Source organism: Lepisosteus oculatus, chromosome 9 (genome assembly GCF_040954835.1).
Source record: "Lepisosteus oculatus isolate fLepOcu1 chromosome 9, fLepOcu1.hap2, whole genome shotgun sequence".
NCBI lineage: Eukaryota > Metazoa > Chordata > Actinopteri > Semionotiformes > Lepisosteidae > Lepisosteus > Lepisosteus oculatus.
Window position 1 is genome coordinate 32375741 of NC_090704.1, and position 19291 is coordinate 32395031.

A 19291-nucleotide genomic window follows, 5' to 3' on the forward strand; every position below is an offset into this window, starting at 1 on the left:
AAGAAAAGGAATCTCTTCATTCTAGAGCAGGCATGTCTACAAGGAATCTTGATTGATGTATTCAAAAGGAAGGGACAAAATTGACTTCTTCAGAATTAATAGTGGAAAAATACTTGAAGACACAAGCACAAAAGCTATATAACACTGGGTAAATGAGGTACCTCTTTGAAGGACTTTGAAAGTCCATCTAGAAATTCAAACAAGTTTGATTTGATATCCTGGTTTCCTTTAGGAAATGGCTAGATGGGATTGTGGATTAATTGGCTACAGTGGACAAACAAGCATACACTTACACCAGACTCAAAATTCCCTTAAAACAATTCAACTACCAGTATGTCTTTGGAGTGTGGAAGAAAACAGGAGCACCTTCTGAACATGGGAGAACACACAAAATCCACAGAGATAACACCCCAGATCCAAAATTGAACCAACCACTGTGCCACTATCCCGCCCATAATCCTGCATATGGAAGTGTATTCTGTATTTCATGAAAAAATATCACTAAATATGTTTTTGCAGTCAGTTTCCTGACTGTGACCAATTGTAAGAGCCTCTTACCACTCTAGTGCCTCATTGTTCCTTAATTGTGTTTGAGTTGTGCAATGCTCATTTAACTTGTATTTGATATGGACGCCTGATTAAAACAGTTATTGAAATGGTAATGTCCAGTCACAAATCACAAGGGTGAGAGGAAAAGGTATTTTTGAGGACTATCAGCAATTTAATGACAAGTCCTTCAAAATACATAAATGGCACTTGACCTTCCATTCATTGAAAATACGCACTGTTGTTTCAAATTCAAGATTACTGAGGTAAAACATTGTAAATCAAAGTAAATGTCTGGTATAGAACAGAGAGGAACATTCAAGCATAGATTATCTAACCATACACAAAGAAAATCTTTAAGTTATAAAACTTAAGGATCTTAAGGATCAGGATTTGTACTTCATTTTTAAAAGAGAAAATGCAGACTAGATCTCAAATCTCTGTTTCTGGTTTCTGGAGGCTTCCCAAGAGCTAGCTGTGTCTGCTATATACCCCCTCCCCTTCCTACCCCCCTCCTTTCAGCTTTTGCACCCCACCTCCCCTGCTGTCAGCGCAGGGACTCCAAGCCAGCTGAAACAGCCTTTGAAGCAGAGCAACCGGCAGACGATGCAGCGCGGCTCTAATTAGGAAGCGAAGCAACTCGGTGCCCATCACTGTAATCATGTCTTCCATCAGCCTTCTTGCATATCTACATAGTAAGCACTAGGAAAATCTGAATGAAGGGTAAAGTCAATAGCCTGTCTGGCTGCCAGCCTACATTAGCATTGTCTTCATCATCATCTCCACCATCATTAATGGTGATGGTTAGATGCCCTAGCACAGTAACAGGTTTACTTGAAATAAAAAGACAGTAAAAATGAGAATAATAAAAACACACTAGCTGGCCATACTGTGGGTCCATGAAAATGCTGTCCATTGACAAAAACAGTACATAATGAATTTAATTGTAATTAATACAATGTAATGATACAAATTTACATTATGGTTGGAAAAAATACACTTTAAAAAATAGAATTCCTTTGTTGGTCTCTCAAGCAAATGAAATGGTTTTGCATAGGAAACGTATATATTACCATGGATGAAAGTAAAAATGTGTGAGTGCTGTATTCTTACCCCTTTGTTTCATCTGTTCATAGGTGTTGGTGTAATTACTTTAAATTGGGTATTTTGATCTTACAACACCTGATTCTGACATTGCAACCCTTCAAAAAGTCTGCACTTACGGCACAAGAAAAAATCCATGCAATTTTAAAGACATTTTAAATTAAAGAAGTTAGATCAGATAAATCCATTTATTTGACTATTTAAGTATCCTTTAAAAGGCCTTTCTGCAACCTTATTTATTTCTATACTTTATTTCAACCTCTGAGCCCTATGTTTGCTACAATTTATCAAGGTTATCACCCAATCATGCTTTTAAGTTGTAGAATGGATACATTTAATGATAATTAAGCAAATGTCCACTTTTAGACAGAGATCAGATAAGCCAATGTCTCTGTGTCTATTAGTGAAAAATCAAGTACTTTTGATATACAGTACACTTACTGTTTAAAATAGGCCATCGTTAGGAGATGGGATTGGTATTAACAATATATTATTGTGTTACTTTCACAATTCTTCTGATCATGAAAAACATGTCAAGAACATACAGTATATATTTATACAGATATATAAATATACAATAAAAATCTTAAATGATAAATTACTACAAAAATACTGCTTAAATAAACATTCAGACATTGAGAAATGTATTTAGAGATATTTTAATTGTAATCCCTTCGCAATTACATTTATGGTGGTCTGTGTATTACGGACAGGAAATATTTTCAAAGACTTCTTGCTGTTGAAATTTAATTCTGAGTTGAAAATCACCTCTCTGATGAGAACTTTGGCTGAGAATGAAACATCACATATTGCTTAAGGTGGAAAAATTAGCTTTTTTAAAATCTGATTGAGTGAGACTGGAATTTACTGTTGATGTTCATATAATGACTGTTTTAAGTTACAAGCAAGAGGATTCTGCTAGTGCTGCTCAATGACCTCTTCAATGTGCTTTATGAAGGATCTTAATTAATATAAATGTGGTCATACATATGTACTGTATGACTTTAATTTCACCTGGGATCTCATTCAACACATTTAACATTATATCCAAGCACTCTGTTGGCCTTTGCAGGTGAGGAAATTGATGAGTAAATATAAACATCTGGAGCTTTTCATACATTTTCCTCACTAGGCTTAGTAGCTCCCGTTTGCTATTTATCATATTCAATGCATGATACTTGTAATTCCTCAGTTATGCTGTATTGGCTAATTTCTGGGTATACTATGAGTCCTTTTGAATTTCCTTTTCTGCAATGGAGTTTACCACCCCTCATAATTTTGTCATCAAGTTTGCTAACTGCGCCAGAGTCATTAATCTAGGTTAGAAAGACCAGAAGACTTAGTGCTGAGTGCCTGTGGTGTTCTGCTAATTACTTAGCCTTGAAGTAAAAACACAACATTTTGTCTATGGAACATCAGGTGTGTGAGACAGCTCAGGTGCATGAGACTCCTGTGGAAACTCCACAGCCAAAATATTACATGTTTTCATTTTTTACATTTCAGCATGAATTTAATATTTACGGCTTCCTTTGCAGTGTGAAATGGGTCTTCTGATTTATAAAACCACATTTGGAGACAATCCACATTTTGCATCACTTTTTCTAATTCTAGCTGAATTTTCTAATAAAGTAATGCAAAAGTCTTCAAGTTTTTTAAACACAATTTACACGACGCAATTGTTCTGCACACAGTAGGTCTTTAAACTACCACTGTTATATTTCAAAATACACTCACAATTCTATGTTGGGCCAAGAAATCTGTTTATGTACCAGAATTAAAAAACTCTCCTTAGTGTAGCAGCCTCCTATATTTACATTTAAGATGATAGTAAGTCAAAACAAAGCTTCTGCCTTGCAATCTTATTATCCTATACCCCATAAACCTGTGGAACTGCACTAATGCACATAAGTAAGGCTTGTACATTAACCATAACATATTTATTGAGTCATCTATACTTAACCCTGTAAAAGCACAATAAATCCCATTTTAGTTCAAAAAAGATGGTGGAGTGGGGATTTGCATCAGAATGGAAGTCCAAACACATACATTCTATTTTAATTCAGGGTGCCTGATATCCCAAGCTGTGTTTTAGAATAAAGATTAAAAAAAATAAAAATTATAAAAATATTTCAAATGTTATTACACAATTTGCCCATGAAAAAGGAAGTTTCTTTTATTGACAATATGCACCAAACAACAGCTACCATAGATTTGCTAGTGGATAATTAATTTTGTGAAAATCCATTAGTTGCTCAGAAGTGTTTCCTGATAAAAGTAAATATGGTCAAACAGATTGAAAATAGATTTTTCTCAATGACTCATAAGTTGACCTTCAGATCATGTCTGCTTCTATGCGTGTCACATCTGTTCTTGCACATGTACTAGTCGTGTTTATAGCTATATTGCATGCAAACAGCTTCTAAATATGTTAATACAAAACCCTAGAGCAGAAAATGCCTTTAGTAAGATTCATAAATCTGTTTGGAAAACAATAACAAAGAGAGAAAAACTTTTAAATGGATGTAAAATTCTGAAGGAAGATTACAAATATTGAAAAGATTAGACTACACTCAGTCGTCATCAATATCAGTTCCTTGTCGCAGTTATTTTAATTAAATGTATTTTTGTAATGTATTCTTAAAATCAACACTTAATGGCAGCTTTCGTTTGCATCTACATAGGAGTTGTTCCCATTAAAGACTATAAAATGTGACTAATAATTTTAGGCTTTTGCCAAAGCAGGTTATTGTGTCTAAGGCCTATATTAAGTCACAACGTTCACCCACTCATCAAAACAATTCTATCCAATATGTGCAATAATAATGGCCCTTATGACTGCAGAATATAAAAAATGTCTCTGTGAGGCTCCGTGGTCAGGGAATGAAATTCAAGCAAAGACTCAACCACGAACACTAAGAAGCTTTCAATGTAAGTCAGGGAGAAAGTTCTTGAAAAGTTATTGAAGTGATACAAAAAATATGAAATAATCAAAGTACTGTATATAAATGTACCTGAGATTGTCAAGAATTGCAAGGTGCATTATGCCATGCAGACTAGGTCAGGTCATCTCTTTAAACTTAGCACTTGGGCAAGGAGGAAAATGGTGAGGCAGGTCACCTGAAAGAGCTACTGTACGCAGTTCAATGACGGAGATGGGAGCAAATGTTAGCTGGTCAACAAATTCCACAACAATTTGCGAAACTAGACTGTGTTGAAGGGTGGCAGGAAGTATGTCATCAATGAAAATCAGATCATCCTAGAGCTCACAAGACGTTTGCAACAAAGCACCTGAGTGTTTCTGGATAAATGTGACAAATAATGTTATGGTTAGGAGAAAACCAACTGGAACCTTTTGGTCTTAATGCCAAGGATTATGTTTGGCACAGATCTTACACAGCACATGTTCCAATCTGCCATTTCGGCAATCATGGTTGTAGCACCATCATGCTGTCAGGACGATTCTTCTCATAAAGGACTGGAAACATTATGAGGATTGAACAAACAAAAATAAATGCATGGAGCAAAATACAAGCTAGACTAAATACTTGATGTTGTTTCAGTCTGAAATACTGTTTATGTACGAAGCATCTGCAGATCAGACACATCAATGAATGTCCACTCAGCATAGCCCAGGCAAATTGTGAAGCCACTTCAAACAACAAACCAAAAGATCATTACCCTGCTTCAAGTTTAGATGCTCTTGAAGTGATATCACTGTAAATGTCCTGTCTTACACTACAAAAACATATTACCAATTGTGACTTATATCAAGCAAAATGGCTCATATATTGTAACAAGAATAAAATCAAACACAGAAAACGTGCATCAACACAAGTTTAGTTGCTTCTGTAACATCAATTATCTTTTCATACTTGTGCTGCATTTACAGTAGAAATACAAGACCGTTATAAAATAGCATACAATTTTAGGCATTTTACTTATAGTACAGTAGTGGTAAAATGTCTCCTTTAATAGGAACTACTTTCTAGTAGTCTGTCCTATTGGAATCTTTGCTACTTACATTTAGGAATCTAACAGATCCACCAGTGAATATAAGAGTATTTTCACCTGTATAACTGAATGTTTTCTACCTGACACCTACACTTGTTTACACTGCCATGTCCATGTGTGTCCTCTGGCAAAGGCAAAGCATTGCAGACAAACCAAAATGATTTCTTTAAAATACTGCTGTGATATCAAACAAAGGTATCATAAGAGTATTGGAAACTCCTCTTGTAAATACACACATGCATTGCATTTATTTGTATTTTATTGATTGCCTTTTTTTTCTTTCACTGCTTTATCGTCTGTGAAACAACAGTGCAAGCTTCTTGGCCAGGCCATTATTGCAAATGCGAATTTGTGGTCAACTGCCTAATCTGGTTAAATAAAGGATAATTATGTTATGTTTACTGGCTGTGCAAACCCGTATGCGTTATCATTTGAAATAATTAAGCTAATACCTTTGGTAAATGATACCAAAGTCGTTCCTTTAAAGCTGTAACACAAATATCTAGATGCTAGTGTTACCCATTTGTTTATCAGTTCATTGGCAGAATGTGGCCACTAAAAGCAGTATTGTCCAATAAGGAATAACACAGGAAGGTAAACTCAGAGTCTGATAACTGCTCTGGCCTATATCCAGTTAATTTTTGCAGGAATACTTCAGTTTCTTTGGGAACAATAAACCCAAGTGCTCTTAATTTTTTTTATCCATGAAAATACATACCAGCAAAAGCATCACCTCAAGTCTTACTGTATGTCCTATTATCCAGTTTGTTGTATTTTACTATAGTCACCAAAATAACTAGATTGGGCTGATCTCTTTTGAAATCATTCTTATGTATATTAAAATAAAATCAACATAGGGGTTAAACTTGTCAAATTTAAAAAGACCCATACCTGAAAAAACACATAAAAACAAGAAATATATGCATATTTAAATCATTGTTATGCCATGAAGGAAAAGATATTCAGAATGCGAACCATTAAAGGGCTTATGTAACCCCCAAAAGCTTATATAAAATATTGTTATTTACAGATAAGGATGCCTATAGGTATAATATTACTATATTGTAATTATAAAATTACATCAAGTGTTAATGCTGAATAATTTTCAAACACCCACCATTTAAAATGTCCTCTGACAAGCACCCTATGCTAAAACGCTTGTGGCCAATATTTGTCGCTGCTGCAGGAAACAAACCAAATTAAAATGATCCTAAGAAAACACAAATCTACTATATTTCAGGACAAAAGAGTTTTATGTTCATTCTTTAAAACTTTGGATGATGATACAGCCATTTAAAATTCTGTACCATTTAACCAATACAGGCCAGTAAGCAATGAGGGCAAACAGATGGTTTGCTGAGGCTACTTGCTTCATTTCTGCTATATCTAGACAACTGTACAGTTTACAGATCCCCAGGTCAGGTTGGGGGGCTGTAGAGAGTGTCCTCTAATAGATAATCTGTCATTAAGGCAGAACAGAAAATTGGTGCCAACCGTTCCTAGCTGTGATGCTGAACCTCTTTCCTCCGAAACCTTCACAGTTCAAGACACGGTATGTTCCCTTTTCCTAAAGTTCCGAAACATCAGCCATTCACCCTCCTCTATTTGAAGTGAAAAACAACAGCTTTTCAGCATGGAAGAGACCGGAAGCATATTTAGGGGTAAAGGGTTGTGTTTTTTTATGTTTGAGGGAAGATTTATTTCCTTTTAGTACCCACCAGGCAGTGCATATATCTCTGGGATATATTATCGAATTTAGAGAAATGATTCTCACAATTTAGCAGACAGCAGACTGTCCCGTGGGGGGTCTTTTATTATATAGAAACCAGCACTACCTCCCTTAGATGCCGTGTCTGTGTTAATTTGCAGAAATCTTAAAGGGAACGAGTAAGGGTAGGTAGGGAACGAGTGGACAGTAGAAAGCCTGGGCTAAAGGACTAACAGTTTGACTAACAGTTTGATAATAATTTGTAAATAGTACTTTATCTTTTCGTGTGCTTGTGTACATTTGAAAATTTTCAAATATTCAATTTTTTTTACATTTGTGCCTCCTCATTGCTCCGCCATCCCACTGTGCCAGGAAAACAACAAAATTGTTTGGAAGGCTTTCATTAACTGACTATAAGGGATGTTTTATTGTGTACGTTAAAGTGGTGTCAGGGAGACTTTTGGTTTTATCTTTATACAACACCATCCAGCCTGCCCACCTATATTAACAGTAGGGCCTCAACACTCATGAGGGCTAGCTCAAAACACTTGTATGAAAAGTTGAATTTTGCAAATAACCCCACATCTTACAATAAATTCTTGATAACCTCTTTTTTGTTTCTCCCCATGATGTATTAACTAAATGAGGGGGCAAATGCCATTAAATGAATGTACAGTAACAATTCCAAATAAATGTCTGCTCATATTTGTTAGAAATAAATGTAATTTACTGAATAGATGTTTAATTGAATCATAATATCGAGCTGATGGTGGAGGAAGCGTCGGCCAATCACGTGGCTGCAGAATCCTTTTTGGGAAGCTGAAGAAGCTCATCAAAGAGAAGGGATATAGGCTAGAAGAGTCTTCAGCACAGATGAAACAGACTTGATCTGGGAGAAAATGGATCTTTCAGACACACATCTTAAAGGCAGAGAGGCAAGCAGCAGGATTTAAGGTGGACCAAGTGACACTACTTCTACTACTATTCATGCTGTTGTATTAAGAATTAGAGAAGGGAGAGAACATTGTGAGCATACATTAAGGGTGAATGTTCTAATTGTGATTAGTGGAGTACCACATGGATCTGTATTAGGATAACTGCTCTTTCCATTGAATCCTTCAGAAACAATAGTGACATGAATCAGAAGACCTAAGTAGAAACCTATGAAGAAGTGCATCATGAAACAAGAAGTTCTTCTTTACACAAAGGGCTGTGGGAGTTTGGAACAAGCTGCCCAGCTGTGTTGTTAAAACAGACACCCTGGTTTCTTTCACAAATGTCTGAGGCCCCTGAACCATTGCAGCTCTTCACAGGCAGGACTCAATGAATGTGAAGGCTCATCCCAAGCAAATGTCCGGATTAGCCTTAAAACAGTTTAATCTCTGGTGTTTCACCTTGTTAGAAACTGGACCAGTCAGGATTCAGAAAAGCTTGATTGTACATTAAATTGTATTTGAACATCATATATCCTAAAAATGTAAGAATGCAGGGAGCATAGAACTCTTCTTAACATGTCATGAGAGGCATGGTGTAGCTGATATCTGCATCTTCACGTTGTTTTGCTTTGGCACTAGTTATTGCATTGGTAACCTCTGGAAAAAAGCAATTTGTGTTTGTGACCTTGTAATTATCACGTGTTTCTGTAAATTTTAAGTTATTCAACTGTTGCCATTCTTAGTTTAATCATTGGTACAGATGATGTAAAGCAAATTGCCATGACCAGGCCATGCCATGACCTCTACCACGCTTCACAGATGAGATAGTGTTCATTGAAACAGTTTATTTCTCTCTCCGCACTTTAACCTTTCCACCAATTTGATAAAGGTTTATCTTGGTCTCACTTGTCCATAAGTTTGTTTCAAAACTATGCTAGCTCATCCCTGTACATCCAGGGAAAATTTATAAAAAGGTGGAGATAATTTTATGTCCTGGTCATCTCTAGATTAAGTTATCAACATTCAGTCTCATGATCACAAAGACTAACTGCATTGGTAAGCAAAAATAACAGATTTGCTGCATCAATACTTGTTGAGGGCACTGTAGATAAAGACTATAGATATAGGCTACAGGGATGAATTCTGTAAAACAGATATAAAACAAAAACAGAAAAATATAAAAAACAATTGAGATTAAAAGACAATTAAATAATAATGTTTCATTTTTATGGCAATACTTTCATGTAGACCCTTTCCTACAAGTGTACAGCAATTAGAAAACCTGTTCTTTGACATCAGGCAGTAAACTAATCTTTTTCAGATGGATATTTGTATGTCTGAATGATGTTATGCACATAATATGACAGGATTGGAAGCAGGTCTCCAGCATGTTGAAAAGGGGGGAAATTTAGAACAGAATTCGGTAGAGTAAAATTACACTTTATAAATCAGCAGCTACCGGTGATTTAAATACGGGATTCCCACTGCTTAAACATCTCCACGTCCCCTGCCCAAACAAATAGAAAAAAGAGTCAGCTTGTTTAGGAAAATGGTAGAAAAGTAGAAGAAAGCCAGCCCAAATTCATATTTTGAAATATAAAAGTGAAAGGAAAGCACGTTTTACACAAAAAGATTCACTGAAATATCTTTGGCTTAGAAATCAGTGGTCAAAAAAGGCACTAGTCACAGGAAAATAAATAATAAAGTCTGTATTATGAGTGTTTAGCCTGCCTACTACATATGTAATATTCAACCAACAGTTTCAGTCCTTTTCTAAAGAATGTTATTTAAATGAAACAACAAATCCCACTGTGAAACAACAGGAAAAATCATACCTCCTTTTCACAGGAAAACAGGTAAACTGATTTGTTAAGGATAGATCACCATGGCCACCAAGTTTCCATACCCCTTAGTGTCTGAAATGCACAAGCAGGAAACCTTCTGGTTGTTTGTTTTAATAGCAGTGTACCTACTGTTAAAAGGGGTAAAATCAGCCACCTGCTCACAGCAATATTCCCTTTTTAGGTCCATCTCCTTGTAAAAGGATCCAATAAACACTCATTTTCTACTAAAATTGGGTATCATTCTAATTAACTAATTATTAACAGTTTTACTTGTGGGAAACCCTCGGCTTTTCCTGACTTCTAAGAAATATTTCCGATCTTTAATTTTCCAGCCGCTGTTTTCCAAGATCAGCGAAATACCTGATCCAATTTCTAATACAAACACTGATTTGCTTACCTCTAGGTGAGTGACTACTCTCACCACTGCCAGAATTAAGCTAGCAAATGTTAACGAACAAGGGAGGGGCATCTTTCAGTTGCACTGTTTATCTTTATATTAGATTTTTCTCCTTTTAAATTTAGTATAACTGAAGTCTGTATCAAATACAATCAGTCAGTTTAATTTCAATCCTTCTAAAATACATGATTCTTGAATAATTAACTTTGCATTCCAATACAATTATTAATTACTTGATTCATTATTGTTGTTGTTGATTCATTATAATGCTAACAGCATTATTCAGACTGAAGCCAATGATGTCAAAGTGATTGAGTCCAACCTGTCATCTAGACAGAGGACTTAAATGGTTGGGTCCCTCAGGACACTATTTACACGTTTTTAAAAGAAAGACAATCAAATGTGACTAAACTGCTGTTACACAGTTGAGGAATGCTTTAAGCAGTGATTTTCAAACCTGGTACTTGAGAGGAAAATCCAATCACAAAAGGCTTAAAAATAGCGGTAATTGAGGACAAATAGATTAATGATTTAATTGTCAAATTATGAGTTCAAATTTGAATGAAAACGAGATGATAGTTTGATTTTTTAGGACCAGCACTGAATACTGCAAGTTTAAAGTATTTTCAATGAATGATCCCTTTTTAATTTTCTTAAAAGTTTTTTTTAAAGATCTTCTTTAGCAAATGTAAAAGATGTTATCACCTCAAATGAATTCAGATTTTAGCTCTACATTCTTCAAACATAATTCAGAAGTGGATATAATCTCAATGCTGGCTCACATAGCTAAACCAGAGTAAAGCATAACTTTTTAAGAAATCAATCTCAAAATTCTTAAATTGCGACTTTTAAAATATGAAAACAGAAAGATTCAGGTTCATCTTCATATGAATCTTACCAATTACATAAAACCAACTGTAATTGTAATCATATGAAGTTGATCTAAATTCCACCAAGTCACTATAATGTAGATAAGATGTATACACAACAAAATTAACAGACACACATCATGTAGTACTGCACTTATATATTGCACAGATTATCCAGAACAAATATAACTTTTGGTAAATTAATAGGAAATATACAGCATCAATATATATGATAAAATGTTATCAATTTTTTTTTGCAAAAATTAATCCCACGTGTATTTACAAAACAATTCAAGGCCTTAAAATTTTGTTTCACTTAACCTTTGAAAATATAATGATAATCCTATTAATTCTATGGATGATTATGAATGCTCACAATTCTAACACATGATGAAAGTGAAAGAAATTTAGAGATGGTGGAATGAAGGTGAAAAAGATAAATATAATCAACAAACAAAATATTATCAGTGTTACCCATATGGTTTGTTCTGAATGTGGAACACATTTTTGAACTATTGTCTGAGATTAATAACAGCAGGTGTTGTGTTGTGATACAGTACAATCCCTAGCTATACTTCTCCAAGAAAGGACAGATTTCCAATTAAGGGGATATCATATATACCATGTTAATAAAACATGACCTTGTGACCTCTGGTGCAGAAGGACAAACTCTAATTCTACAGCTGTTTAGAAACATAAATTCTCAACAGAGAAAATGTGCAACAAAAACAGAGAAATGATCAACACACATACATGTAGCTACAGTAGATTAGCTATTTTTCCTTTCTTTCTCTAATGTTTGTTCCACTACTAAATGGACTGTCAAGTCAAGGTCACTTAAAATTCTGTAGTTTCATTCGTTCGGGGACAACAACAGCCACCAAAATGACAGGTGCAGGTTTACATTCATAAATCTTTAAAGGTTTACACTGTCCTACAGCAGGGTTTGAAAAAATATTGACACATATTACGGTACATTCTTTGACATTCCTGTCAAGTGTTGAAAGGTAGGTTTAAGCCCTCCAACCGCAATGCACTGTTTGATATCCAATTAGGAAACAGGAAAAAAAAAGTCAATTGAAGAGTTGCAGTCGTAACCAAGATCACTACTGACACTTGTGGAGGAATAATAATTTCCCGTAGCAATGGAAGGAACACAAGCTTCTGCATGTTACAACTATTTGGGCTCATGAGAACACAGAACACTTCTACTTGTGTTTATGTATCAATTTATTTACTGTATTAGATTGATTGCATTACGAAGAGCAGATGTCAGTTATTATAATCAACCTTACTTTACATTTATTGCTTAGTGTAATTAAAAATGAAAGACTCATTAGCTTTGGTACGTGTAACTATAATTGACCATAAACTGAGTAATGAATCCCCCTGCTCGCGTGGATGTATCTGTACTTGCCTTATACAGCACAAATTTATCTGTATGGAGCCTTAACCTGAAAAAAGTCAAGTGGCAGCATGTCCACTTTGGAACTTGACAACTTTGTGGATGCATTTACTGCCTTCAAAATAAAGAAGAAGACCACAAGCTTCTATTAAAGTGAACTAACATTACTAATATTGTCTTTGTAAATCGTTAATACTGCGTGAGTATAGCCTACTGCAAATGCACGACGTTCTCCATTACAGAAAGCTCTACGCAATAGAGACAGGTGGTGAAGAGGACAGAAGCATTACCACCGTGCTGCGTAATTTATTTTATAGTATCCCGTTCGTCTGCTGCTCCCCCCCAAAAAAAAGCCACAAGCCGCACTCTTTTGCTGTCCCGTGCGTACAATCCAGCACACTGGGAGAAAAGACAAACAAAAACGCATCTCCAGGTCTCTCTACAAAAACTCAAATCCGAACGCACAGTACATTTCACATGCCCTTCTACATACCAGCACAGTTTATATTCGGGAAAACGGGCTTTAGGTGTAAAATCCATTCGCTTTTATTATTTTTTCGACAAAGAAACCAGGCATTGAGACGGCAACTACAGAAGAGTCACATAAACTGGTACCCTTACCAGTGACAGACTGTACAGGTATGATTATTATTATAGTACAGGTGTTCCAATATTGTATTCCAGATGCTACGCAAAGTACAATGGGATTTAGAGGGGACGTATGGAAGGAGATTGTTTTTAATATATACTTTCATTTATATTCATCTATGTAATGTTGTATTGACAAGGGTATGCTCGTTAAGTATGTTCGTAAATCAAATACAAAAATACTTAAGTGGCACTTAACATAAGCACTAAAGAAAACCTTCCTAACCAATCTGAACGCGTCCCCGAAGACATTCCTTGAAGCCATGAAGCTTAAGATAAAGCTAAACATGATTAGAACTTTCAATCACGAGAAAACTCATTCTACAGCAAATACACAAGTATCGTTTTGGCAGTGCACCTGTCAGGATATTTCACATTTGTTTCGATGGGAAAATCACGAGAACAAAGGAGAGAAAAAAATCACAAAGACTACGAAGGTGACCAAGTTATTGGTCCATAATTAGGCACTGCTTATCAACGGATGCAATTAAAAGTACTGTAGTAAGAGGTCCTTCTTAGATCGAAGCATTTAATTGCACTGTACACAGTGCTAACAAGCCTCTGAAATGTTCTGGGGAAGCTAAACAGCAGTAATCTTGCGGTTACCAGTGGAAACCAAACTGAGCGGGAGTCAACTGACAGTCAAACAGATACACTTAAGATATAAAGCACGGGAATGTTTTCAACATTTTCCAGGCAACAAGTACAGCAGTAATATTGGACAAGCACGGGTCTGATAACACCTGGACTTAAATATGGATATTTTTGCTACTGCACTCTGTACACCATAGCCCTTAAGTGCACTCATTCCAGCAGAAGGCAGCTTGAAAACCCCACAAGAATTTAGCAACATCACCTTACCTTTCAGGTGCGCGCACCCCCTTGCGCTCCGGATTTGTGAGGTGGTGGATGCTGTTGTTAACATTTTTATTTTAAAAAGGATATGGGTTGCAAACCATTTTCAGACACCAACTCCGTGGTCGGGTTGTTTGTTTGAGGCAGAAAAACACAACGGGTGCCAGAGACGGGTACGGCAGCGCTTCTCCGCTGCTCCCCGACGTTTCCTCCGCCGTGGCTTGGTCTTTAACCCCCGCTCCGCTATCAGCTTCGCTGCGCTCCCCGCCACCGGAGAGATCGTTGAGCCGGATGAAAGTTCTGGGGATAGAAGACCTACTCTCAGTCTCCCTAACCCCTTGGTCTTCAGGCTGATGTCCTCCATCCTCGGCCATCATTCACCCCCTAAAATGCAGATATAACAATACATATATTTCATACAAACCGCTACTTTTATTTCATAATGTTTTGCATTAGTTTTTAACCTACAAAAAGTTGGAAGTACAGTATTTAGAAAGCACTGGCTTCCAAGCGCATTGGTCTTACTCAGTTTTTCATTATTAGAATAGAATGAACTACATCTAAGAACCATGGTGCAAAATGGGACCCAGTTTGGGTTTAACGAAGGCGATATACACGTGATTCCCTCATACTTTCCAGTATGCGGTCTTTGCAATATTTTGGATATTCAAGATTTTAAAGACTTGGAGGAGAAAAACAGCGGCAAAGCTCCGCTTGCTGAACTGGCATATTGGTTTGCTCTCCACGAACATTTAAAAAAAGATACATTTTTCCTGTTTTTTCTTTTTTGTATAACATGAAAAGCTTAAAGCAAAACCTCGCTTATCCGATGTAACCACATTGCGATGTCTAATTTCTGGCAGCAAGAAAACCTTAATATTGGTTTGCATTTTAAAATATGCCACAAAACTTTCAAAAACACGTACATGCGCCCAAAGAAACGTGTCACCCAATCTTACATAACCTTTGTATTTTATATTGATTTTGGGGGGGGGTATATGATTCTAGCAAAGTGGCATTTGTTTTAACTGTTAGTAACGTTGCAATAATGATTACCCTCCAGTCATGTTGGAAATGTCTCGTTTAGTATTTAACAACAAAAATCATAATAAAACATTTGATGTTAAAACCATTCATCACACCGTCAAGCACAACAGTTACAGTTACCAATGTTATATTACTTCCCCCATCTTTGCAGCAAGTGTACCCTTTGTCTTCAGAGGGGGAAAAAGAACGAAGAGAACGTCATTACCTGTTATTGTTGCCTTAGAAGTGCCAAAATCGTATTCAGTCATTGCATTTTCATTTCTTGTGGCAAAACCAGGCTGGAAATTCTAAATTAAACAGGAATGAATAAAGAGTGCGGGGTTTACTTCCAGGAAAAATCTTGCTTTAGGTTAAAGTTCTGTTGCGACAGTCCTGTCAGTATTTAAAGGAGTCAGATTCCATCCATTGTGCCCGAAATCCAGTATATTACCGAGTTTCTACTTCCATTCTTTTCAGTATATTAGAGAAATCCATGCGCTGCTTCCGAATGCAGTTTCCACTTTTGTTGCGCTTTGCAGAAACAACTAAAGAAATAAAAAAGGTGGTGACTTTCTGTCTTTTCTTTTTCCGATTCTCAATATCTTCTCCAAGAAGGATTATCGCGTTTTCATTTTATTATTCTAAATTATTACTCCTTTTTATCTGGTGGTTCACACCAATGGACTATCTTGTGGTATCGCAGTCTTTATTCCCAATTAACCGCATATATCGCAATACATATAGTGGTAGCCTGCATGATGTTTCTGGGTATAGTTCTTGTTCATTATTGCTAACAGAAAACTCTATCCTGACCCCGTACTCGGAGAAGCTCTGGCTGAAACATGAATACACAGATCAGAACAGCTTCACAGCTGGATCCGGAGCCAACTTCGATTCCCCGCCTCCCTCCTCTCCTCTCTCCGAATAAGAACACGGAGAGTTCCAGTTCCAACATCCCATTGGACACCGGAGATGTCTGTTGACAACTTAATGGGAGGGGGTGAACAGCTGGAATCTTATTGACAATTCGAAACCAATGAAAGGCTGTAAGGAGGCAAGCCTTTCGATGATTGGAGATTTTTTTATTCTAAGGCTTCGATTTCAAAAACCTGAACTCTTCTGTGCAAGTGACAGATGTTTGTTTTAAAGTGATACAACTGTCCCCGTTCAGCGGGGTGGTGCGGATCTATTCTTTAAAAAAACACATAATGGGCAATACACAAAGGGCACTGCAAAAACATAATATGCGACTTGTCATCTGCTTTCAAATTGTGCAGTAGCTAACAATGACTACGTCCTCGTTAGTAAAGATAGACCTTAATCGGCGAAAAGTGAAGGTTCCAATGTGTTTTTCACTAACTCCCCAACTTTGCTTTGTAAAGTCTCCCTCTAGAGTGTTAAATCGTATTCAATTGTTAAAATAATACAATGAATAAGGGTCTAACATATATTTAAAGAAATGTAAAGGATATTTTTCATACTGCTTGTACAGATCTGGTGCTACTTGTGTTTTAAACGCATGAATCGGATTTCATTAGAGCTTTGTCAAAATTGCTTATACAGTGCATCTGGCTTGTTAAATTCTGAAAGTAAATCTCCGGAGAAGGTTCCTTCTACAATTTTATTGTAGTTGCTTGTTATTGAAGTACCAGATAGGCTCTTTATTATAACATTAACATAGGGAGAACATGTGATCCCATTTGAAATTCTCAAAAGATAACATTTTGGATGGAAGAAACAGCTTCCAACACTAGAGCTAACTTTTTCATGGTGTTTATAGCAATTCTCTTAACAGATAATTAATCCTAACAAGCTGATACACCTAGCACATTTTTGCACAAGGTGAATTCACTAATAAATGAAAATAAAATTGTCTACGTATGTCTCTTTTGATGCTTTTGAATGTGTGCGTTTGCGTACAATCGCCTCACTTCGCCATGATCCCATTGCGCAATGAAACAGATTTAGTTACAGTATGTTCTCCAGGAGAGTGAAAAATAAATCTTTTGTATTTAACGACTGTATTTGAATTGAGTTATAATTGTCTATTGCGTTATCTCAGAACTACATATAGTTATATATAAGTTGATAATGTGTTTTCAAATGTTGCTCTATTATAGACTATTTTCCTTTCGATTAAAAAAAACGTATTGGTTTCGGAATCTTATATGAAGCATATGAGCTCCTGTGCCTTACACAAGATATGTTATTAGCATCGATGTGTAAATGAGAAGGATTATTGAATCAATGATTTTTACATCGATATTGTGAAAATACGGTCTGTTTAGTTGCACAGAGCGTATCATTATCATACACTTTTAGCTATTTTACTGTAACGCGATAATTTGGTGAGTATAGAATATTTAACAGAATAAAGATAGAATACGTAATGAAATTAAGACTTTTTGAGGGTTGGCTTGCTCTACCATTTAAAAACGTTTTCCAGAAATTTCTTCATTTGCGCTTCATTTGGAGTGCGCAGACCACGAGAAAGACAACAGTAACCTTTTAAGTTCCAGATGTCTGTAAACTACGCAATACTTTGTGTAAGATTGCACAGCCGGTGAAAAAGTGCAAGACATGCGTGGACATTTTCATAAGGGAATGTACGATTGTTAACATGCAATAAAGTGCAGCTGTAGAGTGTCAGAGGAAGGAAGATGGACCTCTTCGAACGCATTACCCCGTCTTTGTAGGAAAATAAATGTACTACATTAACACGTAGCATAAAGTAATGTAACGAGAAGGATGAAAATAATGTCTTTGTGTTAGAAAGCTTGTATACTGTACGTAATTATGATGTACGGGTACTTTTTCTAGATGATTTGACCTGAGCCTGAAAGGAGGATTAAAAACGATCGGGGTTTCCAGCATTGTGATTCCTCAACACTGCCACACCACTATTGATGCATTTTATCAGAAAGCATGTCAGAGGTGTAATTGGCGCATAGCGAACAAGTGTCGTGATAGCAAAGTGACTTACAGTATAATAATAGGCTGCTGGAAGACAGGGGGCAGAGGGCATCACCTCTGGCTAAGAAATTGGTCTGGAAATCTTTAAGGGAGAAAGAGCGAGTGACAGGAGACAGCACTAAACATTTAATTTTACACAAAAATGAAATGCAAGGTAATGTTTTTAAAATATCGTGAATATTAAGCATTTGTAAGATTTTTATTTATTGTAGCAGGAATTCTTGATTTTGTAAATCCAAGATTCGTATGATATTTATGTTGTCTCATTGCGCATCACGCCATTACAGTCAATTTTCACAAAACGTTGTATAAAATTCCACACAGTTTATACTTATGTAGAATATGCCATATATTTATAATTATTTTCATGTTATACATATAACAATGAATCAAATGTTCAAAAAGAAAACTCAATGCAACTGCAACTCAACACTGCTGACCACTGCTTCAGTCTGCTTTATATCGGTACATACAAAATCCCAGAAAATCTAAAGATTGTTAAATAATTGATCTAACAGTGCAGTGTTTGAGTACATGACAATTACTCTTCATCAGGTTTCTCTTCCTCCTCTGTAAGCACAAGTCTCTCCAAAGGTGAACAGCCTGTTTTTCCTGTGTCCCCCACTAAAGTCAGATCAAAGTGTGCAGAATTGCAGTAATTGTGTGCAGAATCTTGTACAAACCATTAAGATAATCTCAGGTGGCTAGCAAGAATGTACTTAAATCAAACAACAATCAACAACAACGCAAAATAAAGGAACAGGCAAAAACTTATATAGTAATTGTGACACAGTATTTTGTTTTCTGAAAAATACTTGTGTAAACAAGGTAGAAGAGACTCTCACAAGTCTAGGAGGCAATATGGTAGAATAAACATTTGCCATTTTTTTTCTCAAATACCAGCATAAATTGAATGCCAACAAAAACACAAATACATTGACCACATTAGTCTGATATTTCAGTGAGACAG

At 36.1% G+C, this 19291-nt stretch overlaps 1 protein-coding gene across 11 annotated transcripts in view; it reads right to left on the minus strand.

Annotated features, from left to right (window-relative positions):
• Positions 1-16183, minus strand: part of cacna1g (calcium channel, voltage-dependent, T type, alpha 1G subunit) — a 345750-nt gene extending 329567 nt beyond the window's left edge. For all 11 annotated transcript variants that reach the window (XM_015356347.2, XM_015356344.2, XM_015356346.2 and 8 more), the window contains exons 1-2: positions 15575-16183; positions 14413-14706 (exon numbers count right to left, since the gene is read on the minus strand). In XM_015356347.2, coding sequence (XP_015211833.1) covers positions 14413-14699 — 287 coding nt within the window. In that variant the 5' untranslated portion in view covers positions 14700-14706; positions 15575-16183. The remainder of the gene's footprint in view (positions 1-14412; positions 14707-15574) is intronic.
• Between the last annotated feature and the right edge of the window lie 3108 nt (positions 16184-19291).